The 19,212-nt window shown below is 38.4% G+C and overlaps 6 protein-coding genes across 6 annotated transcripts; 4 read left to right on the forward strand and 2 right to left on the reverse strand.

The window, feature by feature from the left end:
- Positions 1 to 4,037: 4,037 nt before the first annotated feature.
- On the forward strand, positions 4,038 to 5,438 carry LOC128721175 (transmembrane protein 185B). The gene is made up of 5 exons (XM_053814899.1): positions 4,038 to 4,155; positions 4,224 to 4,294; positions 4,366 to 4,471; positions 4,535 to 5,127; positions 5,187 to 5,438. The coding sequence occupies exons 1-5, from the start codon at positions 4,118 to 4,120 to the stop codon at positions 5,423 to 5,425; spliced, it is 1,047 nt and encodes a 348-aa protein (XP_053670874.1). The 5' UTR covers positions 4,038 to 4,117; the 3' UTR covers positions 5,426 to 5,438.
- A 2,266-nt stretch (positions 5,439 to 7,704) lies between these two features.
- On the forward strand, positions 7,705 to 9,260 carry LOC128721173 (histone deacetylase 3). Its single transcript, XM_053814898.1, has 2 exons — positions 7,705 to 7,862; positions 7,935 to 9,260. The coding sequence occupies exons 1-2, from the start codon at positions 7,705 to 7,707 to the stop codon at positions 9,076 to 9,078; spliced, it is 1,302 nt and encodes a 433-aa protein (XP_053670873.1). The 3' UTR covers positions 9,079 to 9,260.
- Positions 9,261 to 9,482: 222 nt separating this feature from the next.
- LOC128721087 (uncharacterized) lies at positions 9,483 to 14,615 on the reverse strand. Its single transcript, XM_053814803.1, has 7 exons — positions 13,326 to 14,615; positions 12,753 to 13,244; positions 12,587 to 12,680; positions 10,958 to 11,484; positions 10,444 to 10,896; positions 10,223 to 10,356; positions 9,483 to 10,125 (listed from the first exon to the last, which is right to left on the reverse strand). Exons 1-7 carry the CDS (start codon positions 14,613 to 14,615, stop codon positions 9,483 to 9,485), a joined length of 3,633 nt encoding a protein of 1,210 aa, XP_053670778.1.
- A 333-nt stretch (positions 14,616 to 14,948) lies between these two features.
- LOC128731212 (39S ribosomal protein L41, mitochondrial) lies at positions 14,949 to 15,518 on the forward strand. The gene has a single exon (XM_053824318.1). The coding sequence runs from the start codon at positions 14,962 to 14,964 to the stop codon at positions 15,439 to 15,441; it is 480 nt and encodes a 159-aa protein (XP_053680293.1). The 5' UTR covers positions 14,949 to 14,961; the 3' UTR covers positions 15,442 to 15,518.
- Positions 15,478 to 16,553, reverse strand: LOC128731211 (serine/arginine repetitive matrix protein 4-like). The gene is made up of 3 exons (XM_053824317.1): positions 16,488 to 16,553; positions 15,680 to 16,410; positions 15,478 to 15,617 (listed from the first exon to the last, which is right to left on the reverse strand). The coding sequence occupies exons 2-3, from the start codon at positions 16,364 to 16,366 to the stop codon at positions 15,540 to 15,542; spliced, it is 765 nt and encodes a 254-aa protein (XP_053680292.1). The 5' UTR covers positions 16,367 to 16,410; positions 16,488 to 16,553; the 3' UTR covers positions 15,478 to 15,539.
- Positions 16,554 to 17,180: 627 nt separating this feature from the next.
- Positions 17,181 to 18,584, forward strand: LOC128720423 (p21-activated protein kinase-interacting protein 1-like). The gene is made up of 2 exons (XM_053814091.1): positions 17,181 to 17,255; positions 17,335 to 18,584. The coding sequence occupies exons 1-2, from the start codon at positions 17,181 to 17,183 to the stop codon at positions 18,538 to 18,540; spliced, it is 1,281 nt and encodes a 426-aa protein (XP_053670066.1). The 3' UTR covers positions 18,541 to 18,584.
- Positions 18,585 to 19,212: the final 628 nt, after the last annotated feature.

The raw sequence follows: 19,212 nt of genomic DNA on the forward strand, positions 1-19,212 counted from the left end.
ACATCGTTCTTTTTGAACAGTGCCTGTACATTCAAAGAAACGATGGGACACACTAGCAACTTTATATCGATTGTTTATGTTGAGAAAACTTTTTTCTCGCAAAGCCAATGGGAAGGGTCTAGCTTTTGTACAACTACTACTTATGAGCTTTCTTTTGATGCTACAGTGTGTTTCTCTAAACTCTGAATGAGTATTTGCGTCACATGGGATGGTGGAGTGGAACCCCACAGGAATTAGCGCTGTTGAATGGCTTCCGCGCAGCCAATGTTGTTTAACCACTTGTAACGCCTGGCAGTTGCTTTTTAAGCATATAATGTTCACACTGTAAAAATATTAACGACACAAGTAAACATATTGGATTCCTAAACGTAATTTCAAAGGATAATTATTTTATCAAGGAAAACTATCTCTTAAGCAAACGGAACTATTCCTAGACGTCTCAACGTTTTCCTTTATTCCTTACCTAGGAAACATTAAATTCGGTATTTTCAGAGTAACTCGATTTAACATCAGCTCATCTAGATTTTTGCGTTCATGTTTTCGTTTACTTAATTTGTTTAAACTGCTAAATTGAGTCAATCTTTTTTGATTGTTTTTGCTGCACGACTTTACGTCAACTTTTAAAACTTTTGAACAAAACATTTGCCTTTGAACCAAGTGCGACCTTTTAAATGATTTATACACGTTCCTCGTTTTGATTGAGCATCGCACAGAACTCATCCCATTTCCTGACACTCCAAGATTAATTGGAGATTTAGCCACAATTGACTTCATTTTATATTTAGGATCGAAATATTTCTTATTAACACTGTAGTCATATCCAAACAAAAAGTGAAGCAAGACTGATAGATTCATGAGCTAGTAGCTATAATCATTAAAAGGAGTAAGGCCCCTTGCTTAATAGGAAAAAATTCGAGCATGCTCAGAATCAACCTTTAGATAATTCATTGATATTACATATAACACGCAAATGCTACATAACGGATTCACTCGGCTATGTTAAATTGTTATTTTTTTTTTCTGGCGAATTCGGCATTACAAATTCCAAATCGATCTCTCAAGCATAGCAAAGGCAAGTCATTGAATATAGTAAACATCCGTGGCATACATAAATAGTTTGATTTATGATAATTTTATTGCCATCATTTGGTGATTCAATGCCCATATAAACTTGTATCGTAGTCGAAATTATTAATTCGAATCGTTAATTGTTGTAGAAGCAAAACGGGATATCGGTTTAAAATTAAACCGCTAAACTCTTATATACCATATAGCGCCATATACTGATATCTTTCGAAAATGGAACAATACGAAATTGCTATTTGATTATTAAAAAAAATTATCAGGGTACGTAATCAGAAAAACTTAGAGAATTACTTAGAGATTTGATTAAAAAGTATCATAAAAATGTCAGCCATAATACAACTCAACAACTCACAAAGATTGAGAATTTGCCAACCAGTTAATGTACGTAAAAGAGTAATTTACAGACCTATAGCACACTATGCCACAAAAAAGTTCAGGAAAGTCGTGATTTGTTCAGTTTCAGTGTAACCCTTCACAACAAGGACCTCTATACTAAGCCCCAACGACCTGATGCAGTCCGCGAGGACTTGCAAAGGTAGTCAGCTGTAGCACATCGTTACCATCATCATAGTCTCTACTGTAGAGTAAGAAAGAATCGACTTTTGTAAAATTGTCGAGAGAACTCACACAAAATCTCACATAGAAATTAGAACTCACATTCTAAGATCTGTTACCGTACAATGTTAGGCATCATAGATTATGAATCAAAAGTTTTCATATAAACATGTTTTTCAATCTGTGGGCTAGTAGCTTCACAAAATATATCCAATTTATTGAAAATAGGTTAAAAATTTTTTTACTATGTTTAAATTTTTATACCAGACTAAAAAACTAAAACTTTTAGTATTAATCACGTTAAAAACAATAGCCCCTCGTATAACGATAAACTCTCATAATAACACACTTCAATGGTATTCTTTGGTAACATGATATGTCGATGAATCACTCTTCTGCTGTCATACAACGCAGAATGGCACAATTAGTCTTGTATTATCTTGAACCAAATAACTAAGAATATATTTTATTCAAATAATTTATTGATTGCTTATAAAACAACATAACACTTATTTACTTCAACATTTTATCGAGCACATCAAACATATACCGCGTATAGTTTTCTAGTGTAAATAACTAACAGTTGTTCAGAATTTGCATATACACGGCCTATTTGTTGCACAACTACTCAATTAAAAATAGTACTAAGGCATCAACAAAGCCAATTGAAAGTCCGTGAGTAATGGTGTAGCATAATATCGTAAAAATATTCAAAATCGACCTAAGGATATTATTATATCAATTATGTAGCTTACAAATCTCATCTTGATTTTCATATGATTTTTTCAGGAATGATCTATAAAACATCACTTCCATACATCGTCTATAATTTATGCGCCATTAGGATCAATCGTGGTTCGATAGCATGTTAAAAACGAATATACTAATTTTAACACACTTACAAAACTTCTTACAGAATTCGAAACTATAAAATAAGGTTTACTTATTTTAACCTAACACGTGGGTATCAACCGGTTTGTAGCCTTACCTGAAATGTTTTTTTTTATAATTGAAAAAGTGTCCTATCTTCAGCAACACATAATGGAAAATCTTTTTTCGTCAATACATGCTTCACACAAGTAGTCATGCGCACAAACGACCTTTCGAAGGCTCATGCAGCTATGCACGATAGCATAAGCCATAAACTCATAAGCGTGTACACGACTCTGCTCTGTTTTCATCGGATGTTTTCATACCTGTTGAGGAACAATCGATACGATTTCTTTTTATTGATTTTAATTTATTATGGCCATAAGATGGCCATAAGGCAGTAACAAGCAAATGAGAACATGCAAGCCATATCATGAAAATTTATATGAATATATAAATATATATATATATATATATATATATATATATATATATATATATATATATATATATATATATATATATATATATATATATATATATGTATATATATATATATATATATATATATATATATATATATATATATATATATATATATATATATATATATATATAAATATATATATATATATATATTGTCGAATGCTAAGAACACTACCAAACACCATCCTACCCTCATTTAGTTAACAGTTGATGTTTGCCATTTGAACTAAATTATTTCGTTTGTTATTATTCTACAATTCTACCTACAATTCAACAATTTGAAATACCCCATTTACAATATGGTTTATGTTATTCAATAAGATTTTTAATTATTTTACATTTAGTCCTTAATTAGTAAAGCGTTGCAAAGGATTCCAACGACAAATATCCTTGCAAAGTTCCTTAGTGCTTAAGAGTATTTTGACATACGATCTCTGACAGCGATTAGTGGCAAGCTTTTGACATCACGCGTAAAAGCAAGTGCCTATGTGTGTACGACTCATTTGTTTTGAAAGGTTTTGCTGCAGAAAATTATGTACATTTTTTATTTCATCATAAACATCCTTTTTGTGGATCAGAATCGTCATGTAAATCAATCAAATCTTCAAAGTATGTTCAACTAATCCGTCTTAACGCATACGTTGTGTATGGAGATGAACGAAGGTGATCAATAATGTTTTCCTATTCCAGTTTTTAGCTTTTCATCATGAACCTTTAAAGTGTTACTTATTAGTGGTACCACTAAAATTTGTCAAACCTAACAACACAAGGTCATTGTGAGCCTGTTTAAAATTAGGTTGTCCCTGTTCTGTAGTTATTCAAGTGCCAGTGCAAATGTTTCAAACATTCAATAACAAATATGGTTGCTATTGAATGTTAGCATCATTTTCAGCGTACGAACATCTGAAATGATTCTATATTAATTGAGATTTTGTGTTGAAGATATTATTGGCGCTAAAAGTAGTTACATATGCGCTAGAGTTAACCACGAGCTGCTTTATTCTTTCATTGCCTATTTAGTGGCACAAATAACATTTTAGTGAAATTTAGGTAGATTCGGCTCATTTTAAGGAATAACTACCAGATCGGTATGATAAGGTAGTGATATATAAGGCTCATCATGAATCTGCAATCCTTGTTTCAGGATTTCAATCCGAGGTATACAAAAATTTATCAACCTGACAAACTTTAGGTATGATTGTTGTTCATTCTGTATTTATTTGCAGCAAATTTGTTGTCCATTGTTGTTTGTTCTCTTTCACAATTTTATTCTGCTTGAGATTAGACGATTACATCGGTTAGTAAAAAGGTCTTCTTAGAATGCAGGATGGAAATCCCATTTGATGGTTCTATTAATATCTTCTATAGATTGGCCTTATTGGGTTGTTTTCGTTCCACTATGGGTGTGGAAAAGCATTGCTACTCTGGGTGCGATTGTGGGAGCTATTGTATGGTGCCGCTATCCACATTACAGGTAAGATAGCCCGAGTTAAATGGAGCCACTGTTAAATGATCACCAATATTTGGTTCTTTCTAGAGTCGAAGGGGATTCGTATTCGCACTTCAAAGCCATGCTCATATCGCTTTCTCTACATCTGATATTGCTGATGTTCGAACTCCTCGCCTGCGATCGTCTCACGTCCGGGCGCCACCTGTGGGTGCTTGTATTTATCCCACTAATATTCGGTAGTGCGGCTAGCGTAGGCGCTGGCGTATGGGCAGTCAAACATGATCGTTCATTCGAGCTTGAGTTGTTTTGTGCTGTGAATGCCCTTCAATTCGTATTTTTACCTCTGAAACTAGACGGACTTGTTTCATGGAGCTGGGAAGTCGTTTTTGTACCACTATGGATTGTGTTATGTCTTAGTTTAGTTGCTGTGCTGTACAGCATCATATTTAGTGTTATCTTGCTGCGCACACCAGAAGTTTCCGTACAGCAGAAAAAATCTGCGTTCTACTCTGCCATCGGAAATTGCGCCACCGTAATTCCAGTACTTGTTTTCCAAGTACTCTTAGCAGATAAACTTGATGAGGATCTTAACTGGCCGTACATAGCTGTCGCTGGACCGCTACTCTTTGCCCTATTCACGTTAATTATTCTTAGCTTCAACGCTAAAGGAGGAAACAAATGTAAGCTATTTAATTGAAGCGAAATATGTTTATTTGTATACTTTCTTCGTATTTTTCAGGGTGGTTTGGCATACGCAAAAATTTTAGCCAATTCTTACTCGGAGCGCTTCCATGTTTACAGGAGTATGGTAACATATCATATCACACAGATAGTGGCCAAACCATGCCGCTAGACAGCACTACCGTGCAGCTGGATGATTTTGAAAAAGGCGATAGGAAAACTAAAAAATCACAAACTAAAAAAAACGACCATCTGAAACCTGTGGTACCGATCGTAAGCATAGAGCTGCCGGATTAATTTATTATGATAAGCTCTATCGTTTGATGGTAAAGATACGATGAGGGGGGGGAGGGGGGGGGGAACAAAAAGGTACTGGAATTTAGAAATGTAGAATTTGCAGCGTATAACAAAAACCTTTTCACTGTAAATGTATGACGTCTAGTAAATGAACTAACGATTTTTCTGTTGGGGTAGAACTGTATGCCTATCTTTTATCACCTTGATAGGTCATAGAAATGAAAACTTACTAAATTGCATGAAAATAGACAATACAGTTTATTAATACTTATATTGTTCAGTGATTAAATGCTTTATTCTTATTGTCATTTTTATTACATTTTTTTCGCAAATTTTAAAGAAATATTTGACTACGCGCTCATCGGTAGTCCCATGAATTGAAAGCATACTATTTTATTAGGCAATCATCTCATTCAAGTATTTTAAAATAATGAATATATTCTTCTTTTTTGCAAACGTTTAGTCACGGTACGGTACAAGTCCTATACGACTCCGTAACTTGGAGTGTGATTCCACAACCATGGTTATTCGAAAAACCGGCAGTAATAGGCCATATCCATATTTTCTATAATCCATCCTTATCTTATATAAACAAATTTAACAGCAGATACCTGATCGAATTACGCATAACATGGGAATTTGGCGATAAAACGAAACCACGACAGCACCGCGGATTAGTGTACGCACTAGGATGGTACGTTGATGTGCTGTAAGGATGCTAATGACGTTAGTGAATTTTATGCCGCTGTAATATTTCGCTATCTCTCAAACATGGTCAACGCTATCCTAGAGACATTAAAATTCTACCCAATTATTATTCAAGTTGTTTGTTTATTTTTTTTTTTTCGATTTTCGAACACGATTGAAACGCTAAATCTAATAGCGGCACCTATTGGAAAATGTATAAAACACTTTGGGCAACTAGCACCACAGCACGTATTTCTACAGTTTTGGGTTTACAATATGCTATTCTGTTGCTTTTGCCTTAAATTTACTGTTTTTTGGTAGTGGAGTTAAGAATAGCACGGTACATCCATCATTAACTGTGTTGCGTAGCCTTGTATCCCCACAGATTTTATTGAGTATTGCGAAAACATATAATAGATCATTTATGTGCTAATGGAGACTCAAAAAAGTTTCGCAATAACCTCTTAACCGCCTCTGCGCGCTTAATGTGGTAATCCAGGCGAATTAAACCATGTAAAATAAACCAGCTATTGTCAAAAGGCTGTTGTCTAGCTTGCCGCTTAGCAAGGACTGCAATTTGTTTACTAGACTTTCAACTAAACATTCTCAATTTTTATATCAAAGCAGGAATCAACCAAAAAACTATTAGTAGTGAAGTTACATACCTACATGCCTAGATACACGTGTTGTCTTATAACAACACTCGGATTTGCTAAGAACAATCCAATGGGCAAAACTCAAAAAAACAAACGCTGTGTATTTTGTTTATTTTTTTAATAGTGTCTCCCACATTTGCTGCATTTTTCAACCGCAACAGATTGCCATTAAAAGCAAAAAAGACGAAGAGAACAAAAAATCAATTGCTCTTTGGCGCAAAACTAAAACAGTATTATATAAAGCACCGCATTCGATCGATAGAGGCGTTTTTTGGTGGTTGTGCTATGCAGCAATGTTGTAAATAGCATAGCAAGTGCTCTGAAGTCCTCAGTTTGGACCAGTGAGTTCTTTGTCAATAGAATTGAAACCAAACCCATTTGCGGTTTATGATGCATTCAAAGTGTAATCTGGTGCCCTTTTGCGCAGGATAAAGCACGGAAGCAAAGCAAAGAAATAGATGAACTGCAAGACGCCAACCAGCCAATCAGCAACAACGCATCACTATCATACTCATAAAATTCATCGCAGCCGCACGCTTCTTATAGAGCAAACACCGCAAATAAAGCCGCAAATCGCTGCCTGCTTTCCAAATCTAGCTGCTAACGCACAAGTATCATCAATCGGTACGGGCACGCAAGCGTCAATAGGCACGTCGACAGATCCTACGTGTGAATGCACAGATGTTGATGGAAATCATGATTATTGTCTCAACGACGCGATTAACAATTCAACGAAACCGCTCAGTGCTGCATTTCACCTCACAGGAATAGAACTCGTCGAGACGCTAGACTTTAGCTTGACGAAACGATTACTCGGAGCTGTATTCTTTTTGCTTATTATCTACGCATGGAAACAGTATATTAACGACGAAGAAGATTCGGATACTATATACATCTAAGAACAGCTCTGCGAACAGAACGAAGCATTGCGTGAGCATGGGAACCAAGAAAGTGTCTTACTTTTTCAATCCGGATGTAGGTAATTTTCATTACGGACCAGGTCATCCAATGAAACCGCATCGGCTCTCCGTCATCCACCACCTAGTAATGAACTATGGGCTGCACAAAAAGATGCAAATTTATAGACCATACAAGTATGCAAACGCTAACCTTATGAGCATCAGTAATCGGTTAACATTTCATTTTTTTTTCTTTTTTCCCTTAAGGGCAAGTGCGCACGACATGTGCCGATTCCATAGCGACGAGTACATCGAGTTCCTGCAGCGAGTTACACCGCAAAACATACAGGGGTACACCAAGTGTCTTTCCGTATTCAATGTTGGAGACGACTGCCCTGTGTTTGATGGATTATTCGAGTTCTGCGCCATGTATACGGGTGCTTCGCTAGAGGGTGCTCAAAAACTAAACCACAATCACAGTGATATCTGCATTAATTGGTCCGGTGGATTGCACCATGCAAAGAAATTTGAAGCATCCGGATTTTGCTACGTAAATGACATTGTTATTGGCATTTTGGAGTTGCTAAAATACCATCCTCGCGTGCTGTACATTGACATCGATGTACATCACGGGGATGGAGTGCAGGAAGCCTTCTATCTGACTGATCGCGTAATGACGGTGTCGTTTCATAAGTACGGTAACTACTTCTTTCCTGGTACGGGCGATATGTACGAAATAGGAGCCGAATCAGGACGATACTATTCGGTGAACGTTCCGCTTAAAGAGGGCATCGACGATCAAAGCTACGTACAGGTATTCAAACCGGTCATTTCAGCAGTAATGGAGTTTTATCAGCCGACGGCTATCGTACTGCAGTGCGGAGCCGATTCGCTTGCTGGGGATCGGCTTGGTTGTTTTTCGCTTAGTACAAAAGGTCATGGAGAATGCGTCAAGTTTGTGAAGGATCTAAACGTGCCTACGTTGGTTGTTGGCGGAGGAGGATACACACTACGGAACGTGGCGCGTTGTTGGACATACGAAACATCACTCCTAATCGATGAATCTATATCCAATGAACTACCAATGAATGATTATCTTGAATTTTTTGCACCGGACTTCACCCTTCATCCTGATATTCCCAGCAGACAGGATAACGCCAACAGCAAGCAATACCTGGAGGCGATTACGCGACATGTTTACGACAATTTGAAGATGTGCCAGCACGCACCGAGTGTTCAAATGTTTGACATACCCGAGGATGCATTGCCGGAAGAGCTAAAAGCGGTCAAGATGGAGGAGCCCAATCCAGACGTGCGTGTATCTCAAGAGGATGAAGACAGACTGGTGGATCCAAAAAATGAATTCTTCGACGGTGATAACGACAACGATAAAAGTGAAAATGAGCCCTAACTTACAGGAATAGTTGAGCAAATGTAGCGCATAGAATTTTTTTCATTTCAATTTGTAGTAATTGCGCAGTTTTCTTTTTCATATTGAAATTCTTACATAACTTTCCATAACAATTTCCACAACCAAACAAAAACATCTGTACTGCAAATGCTTTTGCGTTATAGGATGCAATAAAGATACTGCTGCGCAAACGCAATAAAACAAGTTTGGCTTTCTTCGGGGTCTTATTGAAAAAAATCGTTTGTGTTCGATACAGAATGATTTACATATAACCGCTACACGATCAGGTTATCGAGCCGTCTTCGTCTTCATCTCACCATTTTGGTAATCTCTGCTGGGTTTTATTATCTTCAAGATACATGTTGCATGCCTCGAGACACCATATAGCACTTCGTGTAGCATAACTAACAATCAGGCTGATCGGGAACACGTGGTGTTGCCAGCGACTGATAATCGTCCTTAAGCTGCGGTGTGCGATCGTTGTCGTATTGTGGCGGTAAGACTGAGGATGGCCCTAGATCATCGAAAGATAACTGCACATTGAATTGCTGTTCTCCCTCTGTTCCGGCTATATTATAAAGTGTTGGCAAATCATCAAATGAGACGCTGCCTGCGATGCTTTCGTTGTAACCCTGCGAAGCACTGGTAATCTGTCCCTCATCAGCAGTGCTATTTACTTGAGAATCTGTGTTCAGCAATGTTGTTTGTTTTATTAATTCATTCTCGTATTGTTCAGGTTGTACTTCGTCTCCATCTCGACGAACTAGACCGAGCATGTCTAGCATACTGCGTTCGCCTACACTCGCCTGTGCTGCTTCTACTGACGGATACACTGATCCAGTGCGGTCGCAAACAACCAAATGTCTAGCCAAGCTATGGCCATCAAACGAGGAATAGCCACATTTGCAATGCAGCTCCTGCTCTAATTTAGCAACTGCATATCGTCTCACCGATGACGATAAATTGGGACTGCACAGTGCAACATGGCTCACGGCCGAAGGCAAACAGGATGTTTGATACGAACACATTACACACTGCACCAGCCCACTGTAAAATATGTAACATGTTATTTGCCATTAGCTTAAATATTTAACTGTTTAATTTTAGTCAATCATGATTTTTTTCCTTAACTATCATTACTCACATTGTGTGGTTGAATTCTTCAAACTCGTTACCGCATTCGAGGCAAATGGTTCCACTTTTCACGTTTAAGGTTAGTTTATTCCACGGCTTGATGATGCGATATGTGGACACGTCTTTCTGGCTCGATATTTTTTTCTAATAAAAATACAATCAGTGAATAACGTGCTCTCTGTTGTAAACCAATAAAAGAATTTAGTTATTTACTTGAGACATTTTAAATACCTTGGGTTTTACGATTGTGGTTTCATGCTTAGTAATTTGTCTCACATTCTCGTGCTTCTTGCTCTCACAGTGGTTAAACATGCAGTGAAATTTCAGCGAACCCTTGGAAAGAAAAGTCAGCACACATTTGTTGCACCGTTTCGAGATCGTTTTGTTCGCATGTCTACGCAAATGCTTCAAAAACATTTTAACATTGTAAAAGAGCGGAGCCGACTCATTCGAGATGCTTTTACTGTTGGTCTCACTGTTGCTGCTGCGATAGGCACATGACATTTTCAAGCAAAAGGGACATTGTAAAAGGTTTGTTCCCACGTGCCGTTCGTAGAAATGATCGATCGTGGTGAGAAGCGTAGAGCTAGAAAAATCACACCCAGCACAACGATATGGCATTTCCAACGGAAAATGATTTTTCTGCAGATGTTTCACCAGTACTGGTAATGAACTGAATCGTTGCTACGACAAAGGAAATATGCTTCAGTATATTGTTTGATCTTTCCATTTTATCAACGCTTACCTCACAAATGAGACAGTTGCATGTTGTCGATAGTGTACTTTTAGTTTCCAGTGGATGAGCCTGACTTCGATGCTTATTTAACTCTGCTTTGCTTGTTACAGATTTCAAGCAAACGCGGCACTGAATTGCGTTTGCTTCACTTTGCACGACAGAGCTTACATGGCACAAGAGATGATCTAATAAATCCACATTGCTATGGAAGGTCCTGGCAGGGCATTCGGGGCATGCTACTTCAAAATCGACACACGGTAACGCGGACTCCTTTAGCTCTACACCGCCTGTGCTACTGTAATAATACGACTCTAGTGATACCGTTTCTAATTTTTTACGGCTCTTTTCAACATTTTTTTTCGGATCTTCCAATGCTGCTTGTAATACCGGGGCCTGCTGCATCCCAGTCGTTTCGTCGTCTAATTTGACCTTCTTAAAGATATTTTTTTTCGGTGGCTCCAATGGTACACGATTCTCCGCTACTGCTGTCTGTGCAAGAGGGACACTACTTGCAGCGTATGAAGCTTCGATGGTAGCTACAAGGAGTCGATTTGGGAACAGATATAGTACAAAGGATGCTGCAAAAAGTGTTTCTCTCGTAATAAAAATTAAAATTAACTATAAATCATCGTTATTACTATAGATGCGTTAATTTTATTTAAATTTAGTTTTTAAACATGATTTGATTGCAATTATTTAAACAAAATGTTGATGTACTTAGTGTTTGTTCTTTATACTTTTTTTCTATCTATTAAAATGTTGGTTTAATGTGCCTAGTCATGAGTAATTCTAAATCCCTTCTACTTTTGTTCTCATCATCTGCTTAGGATAAATATATGTTCGATTTTACTCAGCATTATAAAATGATGTTCCGAACTAATCAATCTTCATTTTTCCAACTATCATACGAAAAGAAGAAAGAACGGATGCGCATGGGTTCAAAAAGGATGTACAAAAATTAGTCCCTCTCCCTTCGCACTTTATAACGCTGAAAGTAAAAAAAGAAATGAAAACGAGTGATTTGTGAGTTAGTGTAGAAGAATACGCAATGAATTTTAGAAAAAATGAATGCACACGCAATGTCTCATCACAGCTAACCGTGCAGAGAAGATAAATGAATAGAAGCCATTTCTCATGTATAGTAAAACATTAAGAGTACCGTCGCAAACGCATTACAGGATCAACGCGTTTGTGCGTAATGAAAGCGAGACAAAAACCATTGTTACAATACCGTTTTCTATGTAGTCTCTAACGAGACACATCAGTCAAAGCATCATGGTACAACAAATGTTTAAATTTTGATGTTAAAAAGTAAATAATAATTTCGTTGTTCAACATTTTATACTACCCAAAAAATAGATAATACTGAGCACAATCGAACATGCGAGAACTATAGGGATCAGAGAATAAAAAAACTCAACCCTTCAATCAACTACTTCAAAATTTTATCAAAAGCATTTACCGATTAATATTTAACTTCTTCAATAATTGAACTAAATCAGCTTTCGTGAGTACAGAAAATGAATCGAACACGTAATATCATTTCCGCAATTTAGTACAGATATGCCACATTAAGCTGTTACTCACTTAAAACTAAATTATATGTAATAGAAACATAATATTGGGAATACTAACAGCGGTCTTTAGGTTTCCGTCCACGTTTTGCAGGGGGTTTCGATGGTGTTGATAAATCTGGAGCGGGTTCCCAATGTTTAAAAGGATCTGCAGCGGCCTGAAAATAGACAAGCACGTAATACACGTTTAACCAAATGCACATATCGAAATGTTTCATTTATACGCGCACCTTATTCAAACGCGTTATTAAATTATCGCTCGTTTCAATTTTTGCTTCCTCCGCAAGGTGTTTTACAATATTATCGAATGTACTACCGGGACTATTCCCATATAGCTCGCGCCACACCAATTCATTTAAAAATTGCTGGATAATCTGCCGTGAAAGCAGGGACAGCGTGTTTTGAAACATACGAGGAACGATGCGCCGTAGATAGTCCATGATATTTGCGTTGCTGTTTTTCCCATTCGCTTCAGCTGGAGAGACCTGTTCCACTAATTTATATCCCATGCTGTTCAATGTTCCCTTGTCTACTGTTAAGTCGGTAAGTATCGTGCTTTCCTTATCAACCCAATCGCTGAGGGGCTCCAATATTTTTGAAAATCGCTTTTTATAGCTTCGATCACCATCTGTAAGTGGCTCTACTGCGCGAAGGCGTAATATTTTAGCCTCAGGATCAAGCACTCCAAGAACTTCCACCTTCACCTGGCGTTGCTGGCCATCCTGTACATGCGCGTATAGATGATATAATTTATAGAAATCGCGTTTAGAAAAAATAACGAGCGGAATTGACATCAACATTACCTGTGTGGTCGTTCCAAGAGATATAACGCCAATTTCGATGAATTTTCTGGGACCACCGAGAACCTTCATATGCCGACATAAAGCCAACGTGCATGTGGACCTCAGTAGCGTGTACAATCCTTTTAGATACACATTATCCACCTTTACCCAGTTTACCACATTCGAAACATTCGTTTGACAGGCCCAATGATAAATTAACTTTAAAATTACCGACGGTGGGTGGGGGCATCCTTCAAACAACGATCCATTGAAAACGGAGGTAAATCGAGTCGGACAGCAATCACTTATCCAAAAGTATCCACCAGAGTAGGGAAATTTGCTTGTATCAGAGTACATGCCCAATTTGAGCATCTTATCGGAATGAACCTGACAGTTTTGTTCCGATTTGATTAGCCCTTGTTGAATGAGCCATTCGGTAAACTTTGGCGCGGAGTGTATCAACACGTTCTTTACCTTTGCGTCAAGCTGCGGACGATCGGTGGTAGCTTTGTCCGTCACGCGCAATGATGGTCTTGCGAGCACAACGAGCGAGGGAAAGGTTTTACCCTGAATCTTACTAAATGATATCTCTCTAGAATCTGGCGTCGGCTTAGCCGAGTCTTCTTTAGTGAGATCGACGACAGCTGTTGGTTCTGCAACAGTACGTTTTTTATCCTTTTCCATGCCCACCTGTAGGCCACCAATTGAATTAAATTCTGTAGGGCGTACAGATATGGCTGCTACTTTTGCTGGCGGTACAGATTTGGATGATTTTGCTTTCGATTCGGGACTTTTAATGTTATCCGGTTCTCTGGATTTTCTGGATCCTGGTGTATCTTTCGGTGTCTTGTCCTTTTCCTTGAGTTTCATTCGCTTGGAGAGTGGTACAAAATCTTCATCGACTTCATCTGAGATATCCATAACAGAATCTGCTTCTTCCTCTATCTGAGCTTCTGTTCTTCGACTTCTCCGACGAATGCTCGTAGATGGTTCGGGAGAGTACGACGAAGCAATCACCTTTGAAGACGAAGTACTCGTGGATGACACAACTGGCGGAGGTTTCTTTTTCGTTAAGGCGCTGATAGGTTTCGATATTGAATCTAAACCCGGCACCGGTCCAAGCACCTGGTAGGCGGTGAAAACTTGACCGGAGAAGATGTTTTTGCCACCCGTCTCTTGGATGATCTCCTTTAGCTTGTTGCGAATTTCATTGTGTTCCTTTTCTGCCTTTTCATAGGCGATTTTTTGTGCGGGACTCAGTTCATCTACCCAGCATTCCAATTGTAATGTAACTTCAACTTCACGCGCCATGTTTGTTACAACACGTTTACCAACAAGCGGAAACAACCTACATATAATGTTTATGGGAAGTTATTTTAACCACTTTTACTATGCATATTCCGATTGGCGAAATATTTGTATGGAAATTCTATATACACTATCACTATCATCTACCGAAATAATTACGAGTAACTTGCTACTCTTTTGCTAGCGACGCAACACGATAAGCCTGGCGTTACTTTTAGAAATGTTCCCAAACTGACGTTCAATTGTCAATATTTTTTCTGACAAGACTGACGCAACGCAGTCACCAACGTTTTGGCAAACCAAAACATACTTCTTTTGCCCTGGTACTCAACGAAGTTGTAAAACCGAAATGATGTTTCGTATTTTCATAAGAACTATCTCGACCACGGTCTCGCTGTCGGGAAAGAAAAATTTTCGTAAATTTTTGCTTTACAACAAGCGGGGAACACGCTTATTCAAACAACAACGTGCTGCTAATCCTGCGCTCTTCCCGGATATGCCAATTGACAAACGAGGCGTTCGGGACACCGGTGTAACCATCGATGGAAAATTTATTGAAATAGCGGAAAAAATTCCTGAGCTCGTTGTACCCAATCTGGAAGGGTGCAAATTCAAACCATACGTGTCATACAAGGCTCCAGACGTAGTTCAATCTGAATTCACCTGCCAGGATTTGTTCAACGCGGTATACGCCCAAAAAATCATTGATGATTGGAAAAGTGGGAAGCTGAACGAAGATGGTAGTTCCTCGGAACCGTCAGATGAGGAAACACTGTCCGCAGAAGTAGCATGGGCCAAGGCAAGAAAAACAGGTTCAGATATATTTTGAACAAGGCGCTTAATAGATTGCGATGCGGATAATAAATTTATTAGTGAATAAATCTGGTTTATTAGGAAACACTGATCCAAAAAATATTTGATTCCCCTTCATGTCATCGTTTGTCGCAATGCGTGAAGTCTTTTCACCCATCGGACCATTCTTTCACCTTCATCGTTTGGAAAGAACTGAAACAAAAAAGGTATTTATAGCAACATTTACTAACTCATCGAAACTTGCTGTTACTCACCATGTTATGAAACAACGCATCTTCATTTAGGTTGGAGTTATCCTTCATGGGTACTTTTATTATTTGAGATGCTAGATCTATTACGATATTGCTAACGGGGGCAAACGATTCAGATTTTTTGTTCGAATAAAATGGTTTAGGTTCAAATCCATCAGCATTTAATTCGTCCAACTTCTGGCTTTTGCTCAACGGATCATCGCAGTCAGTAGCAGTCATAGAATGAAACACATAAGTTTTATCTGTACTTTTCTCCGTGGTTACTTGTCTTGGAGAGGTATTTCGTGATATTGAATTACTATCACTGTCACTCTTTACAGTGTTCACACTCGAACTGTTGGTTGATGTCGAACTGCTTGAGCTACTAGAAGATCTGTAGTGGGATCGACCCCGGGATTTGCGTCTACGATATCGCTCACGAGAATAGGATCTCCTGCTGGACGAAATTTTACTAGACTGGTGGTCTCTAGAAGAGTTACGGAGAGACCCTTTTTTATCACTTCGATGATAAGCAGTCGAGTTAACCGATCGGGACTTGGATCGTTCTCGGCGCCGGTTTTTTTCATGATCCTTTCGGTGGTATTTATCATAATCTCTTGATTTCGATCTTGAGCGACGTCTATGAGAATGCTTGGAACTACGGTCGGATTTTCTGGACCGTACAGGAGATGGCGAATGTGATCGATGCATGCTCTAGTTACTAGTGCAACGCAAGGAAATTCTACTTTCCACCACTGAATGACATACAAGACAAATTTGCTAATTATTTCTACTCAGCCATCCGAGTAACGCTTATAGGCTAACAACATACAGCGTTTTATATATTTAACAATTTTGGTAACACGTCCTATTTGTTTACACTACACGCAGGAATGCCGATTCCACGGACCATCGTGTTGACAACGAGTGCAACGCACTATCACTTTGACTGCAAACAGATTAAATCTGTCACTTTGACTGCAAATAGATTAAAACAATTGATTTATCTTAGGACCTATATTTGCAACGCGTTTCGCAAGTTGAAAGAGAATAGGAAAGAGAGAGTGTTCGATTAACCATGTGGGTTGTTACAAGCGTTTGGGTGAATGAATACCATAGTATTAATTTTCACTGGGTAAATGAATGAATGAACCAGTAATTTGAAATGTTTGGCAGCTCGTTGATATTTATTCTCCGCAAATGCTCCGCAAAACTCCAGCAACGATGATGAGTGGAACGCTGATGGTTTGCATTAAATGTATTTTATTTGTCTTAAAGTTGATCCATATCCATAGAAATATGATATTTTCATTCCCGCTCGGTTCACACCAAGCTCCATTTGCTTGAAATCGACAGAGATGACATTTGAACGACAATAACTGTCAATGTCAGATGTGCAATTTGATATAACGCGTGTGCCGGATTTCTAGAAACCATAACATTCTGCATATTTTAAAACCAGGATTTGAAATACCGCTGCTCCACCGAATAATTGGCTTGTATACGATCCCACCTCATATTCGGTATGGCCGGATTGGAAATAGTTGTCGGAACGTACGAGGAGTTCATTGTCTGCTACCGAACAGAACCCTTGCGGCTGGTAAGGAGACGAAAGAAACTACGGTATTGCATACTGCTTTCGACATGGAATTGTATTCCATTCCTTCTCTTATCTTTAGGATCCAAACAAGTTATTCCTCAAAGAAACCTTTGCTGCCCATCTTCATACGTCATCAGTGCGATCGATTGCTTCTAACCGAAACTATGTTGCTACAGGGGGAGCGGACGATAGGATTTGTCTGATAGACATGCAGCACGGTACAAAGGTAACGGATTTCCTGCATCACGATGGAACGATCAACACGCTTGTCTTTTCCAACGATGGTAGTTATCTGTTCGCTGGAAGCAACGATGGTAGTATGAGTGCCATCAGCATGGCAAAGATGTCCGTTGTTAAATCATGGACAAGGGCACACAAATCTGCAGTTCAATGTATTTCCATTCACCCTCAAGGTAAAATGGCTTTAAGTTTAGGATCGGACATGACCCTCAAAACATGGGATCTAGTAACAGGTCGAACACTATTCACGACAGCATTGAACAAAAATGCCAAGTACGGGCATGTTCTGATTGATGTGCAATGGTCTCCGGATGGTGAACATTTCGCCTTGCTTGGGAACCGTGTGGTAGATATCATTAGCATCGATACAACACGCTCGATTCGAACGATAGAACTAGAATCGAAACCCTGTACGATGTGTTGGCTATCACGCGAAGAAATTGCCGTTGGTTTAGAGAACGGAGTACTGATGATGGTCAATGTTCATCAGGAGAAGCAACAGGAAAAATTGCAGATTTACGATTCTCGCATAAAAGCATTTGCTATACTTGGCGATTATATCGCAACAGCTTCAAGCGCTGGGGACGTTTCACTGTGGCAGCTAAGCGATACTGATTTCATTCAAATATGCACGCAACAAATCGGGTGTCGTCCGATATGCTTGACACTGACGAAGAGCACTGGCAAATCTTTGCACGAAACTTATCTGCTAAAAAAAGATAAAACTCCGCAGAATTTGGACTCAGCAAAGGGCGAAGCTAACCAATTTACACGAAGCGTTGCTTCGAAAGTAGCGAAAGAGCTCGCCTGGGTTAGCGTTGAAAAGGAGGATCCTGTTGAATTGGCAGCGTTGAAGCAACTGAGTGGTCGGTCTATCAACAAGCGAAAATCTTTTGTGCTGAGAAAAAGTGTGTCAAAAAAATCAACCACACGTACTGTTTACAAATCAAACGGTTTTGTAGAAGAAACAATAAATGAAAGCGTGGTTCCCAGCAAAGCAAGCAAGATTGGTAAAGCAGGCAAGAAGAGAAAATCAATTAAATGATTATTGCCTGAAATGAAAATAATTTACGAACCGGGTACAAGAACGAACACATTTATAACAGTAAAATTGATTAAATGAATAAATACGACATTCTCCAAGTTATTGTATTTTTACTAGTATCTTATTTACCCCAGGCTTTCAAAGCAGGAATAGAAGGGATCTTTCAAACCCGAGATCGATTGACTGACACTTAAAAACTGAATTAAAAAATCTAAATAAAAATGAAACTTTCAGGAACAGATTACTTGAAAGCGATAATTGAACAGAAAATGTTTAAAAAATCTGTCACGCCTCATATGGTGTGTAAGTCTGTTTCAAGCATCAGAGCTGAAAGGTTTTCAGCGTAAAATTCTCTTCTAGGTAATATTTTTTTAGTAAAGAAGCCCTTGAAAAAATCCTCTGAATGCAGTGTAGTGAATCATATGTTTCCACATAGTAATTAGGGCATATTCCTTTCGCCTATCAAGAAGAAGAAGACATAGTGTGTATATTGTGTCAAAGATTGCATGCGTAGGTTTATGAACACTTGTTTGGAATCAAATGCTGACGGATTGCTATCAAAACTTGATCTATTCATTCCATCCTTCGACATTTTTGCCAATTAAACCATCAACCGGATTCGTGTGTGTTTAAAGAAAGATAATACAAGACGTTTCTGAAGCACGTTCTGCG

This window comes from Anopheles nili, chromosome 2 (assembly GCF_943737925.1).
Source record: "Anopheles nili chromosome 2, idAnoNiliSN_F5_01, whole genome shotgun sequence".
In the NCBI taxonomy this organism is placed as follows: Eukaryota; Metazoa; Arthropoda; class Insecta; order Diptera; family Culicidae; genus Anopheles; species Anopheles nili.

What these genes read in the sequence shown, in the direction of transcription:
- LOC128721173 (XM_053814898.1), top strand. Translation starts at nt 7,705, where the DNA reads ATGGGAACCAAGAAAGTGTCTTACTTTTTCAATCCGGATGTAGGTAAT. An exon ending in CAAATTTATAGACCATACAA is followed by an intron (nt 7,863 to 7,934) that starts GTATGCAAACGC and finishes TTTTCCCTTAAG; the next exon opens with GGCAAGTGCGCACGACATGT.
- LOC128731211 (XM_053824317.1), bottom strand. Translation starts at nt 16,366, where the DNA reads ATGCATCGATCACATTCGCCATCTCCTGTACGGTCCAGAAAATCCGAC. An exon ending in ATGCGTTGTTTCATAACATG is followed by an intron (nt 15,618 to 15,679) that starts GTGAGTAACAGC and finishes TTTTTGTTTCAG; the next exon opens with TTCTTTCCAAACGATGAAGG.
- LOC128720423 (XM_053814091.1), top strand. Translation starts at nt 17,181, where the DNA reads ATGGCCGGATTGGAAATAGTTGTCGGAACGTACGAGGAGTTCATTGTC. An exon ending in GAACAGAACCCTTGCGGCTG is followed by an intron (nt 17,256 to 17,334) that starts GTAAGGAGACGA and finishes TCTTATCTTTAG; the next exon opens with GATCCAAACAAGTTATTCCT.
- LOC128731212 (XM_053824318.1), top strand. Translation starts at nt 14,962, where the DNA reads ATGATGTTTCGTATTTTCATAAGAACTATCTCGACCACGGTCTCGCTG.
- LOC128721175 (XM_053814899.1), top strand. Translation starts at nt 4,118, where the DNA reads ATGAATCTGCAATCCTTGTTTCAGGATTTCAATCCGAG. An exon ending in GAGATTAGACGATTACATCG is followed by an intron (nt 4,295 to 4,365) that starts GTTAGTAAAAAG and finishes TATCTTCTATAG; the next exon opens with ATTGGCCTTATTGGGTTGTT. An exon ending in CGCTAAAGGAGGAAACAAAT is followed by an intron (nt 5,128 to 5,186) that starts GTAAGCTATTTA and finishes CGTATTTTTCAG; the next exon opens with GGTGGTTTGGCATACGCAAA.
- LOC128721087 (XM_053814803.1), bottom strand. Translation starts at nt 14,615, where the DNA reads ATGGCGCGTGAAGTTGAAGTTACATTACAATTGGAATGCTGGGTAGAT. An exon ending in CTCTTGGAACGACCACACAG is followed by an intron (nt 13,245 to 13,325) that starts GTAATGTTGATG and finishes GCGCATGTACAG; the next exon opens with GATGGCCAGCAACGCCAGGT. An exon ending in GCAACTGTCTCATTTGTGAG is followed by an intron (nt 10,897 to 10,957) that starts GTAAGCGTTGAT and finishes CCTTTGTCGTAG; the next exon opens with CAACGATTCAGTTCATTACC.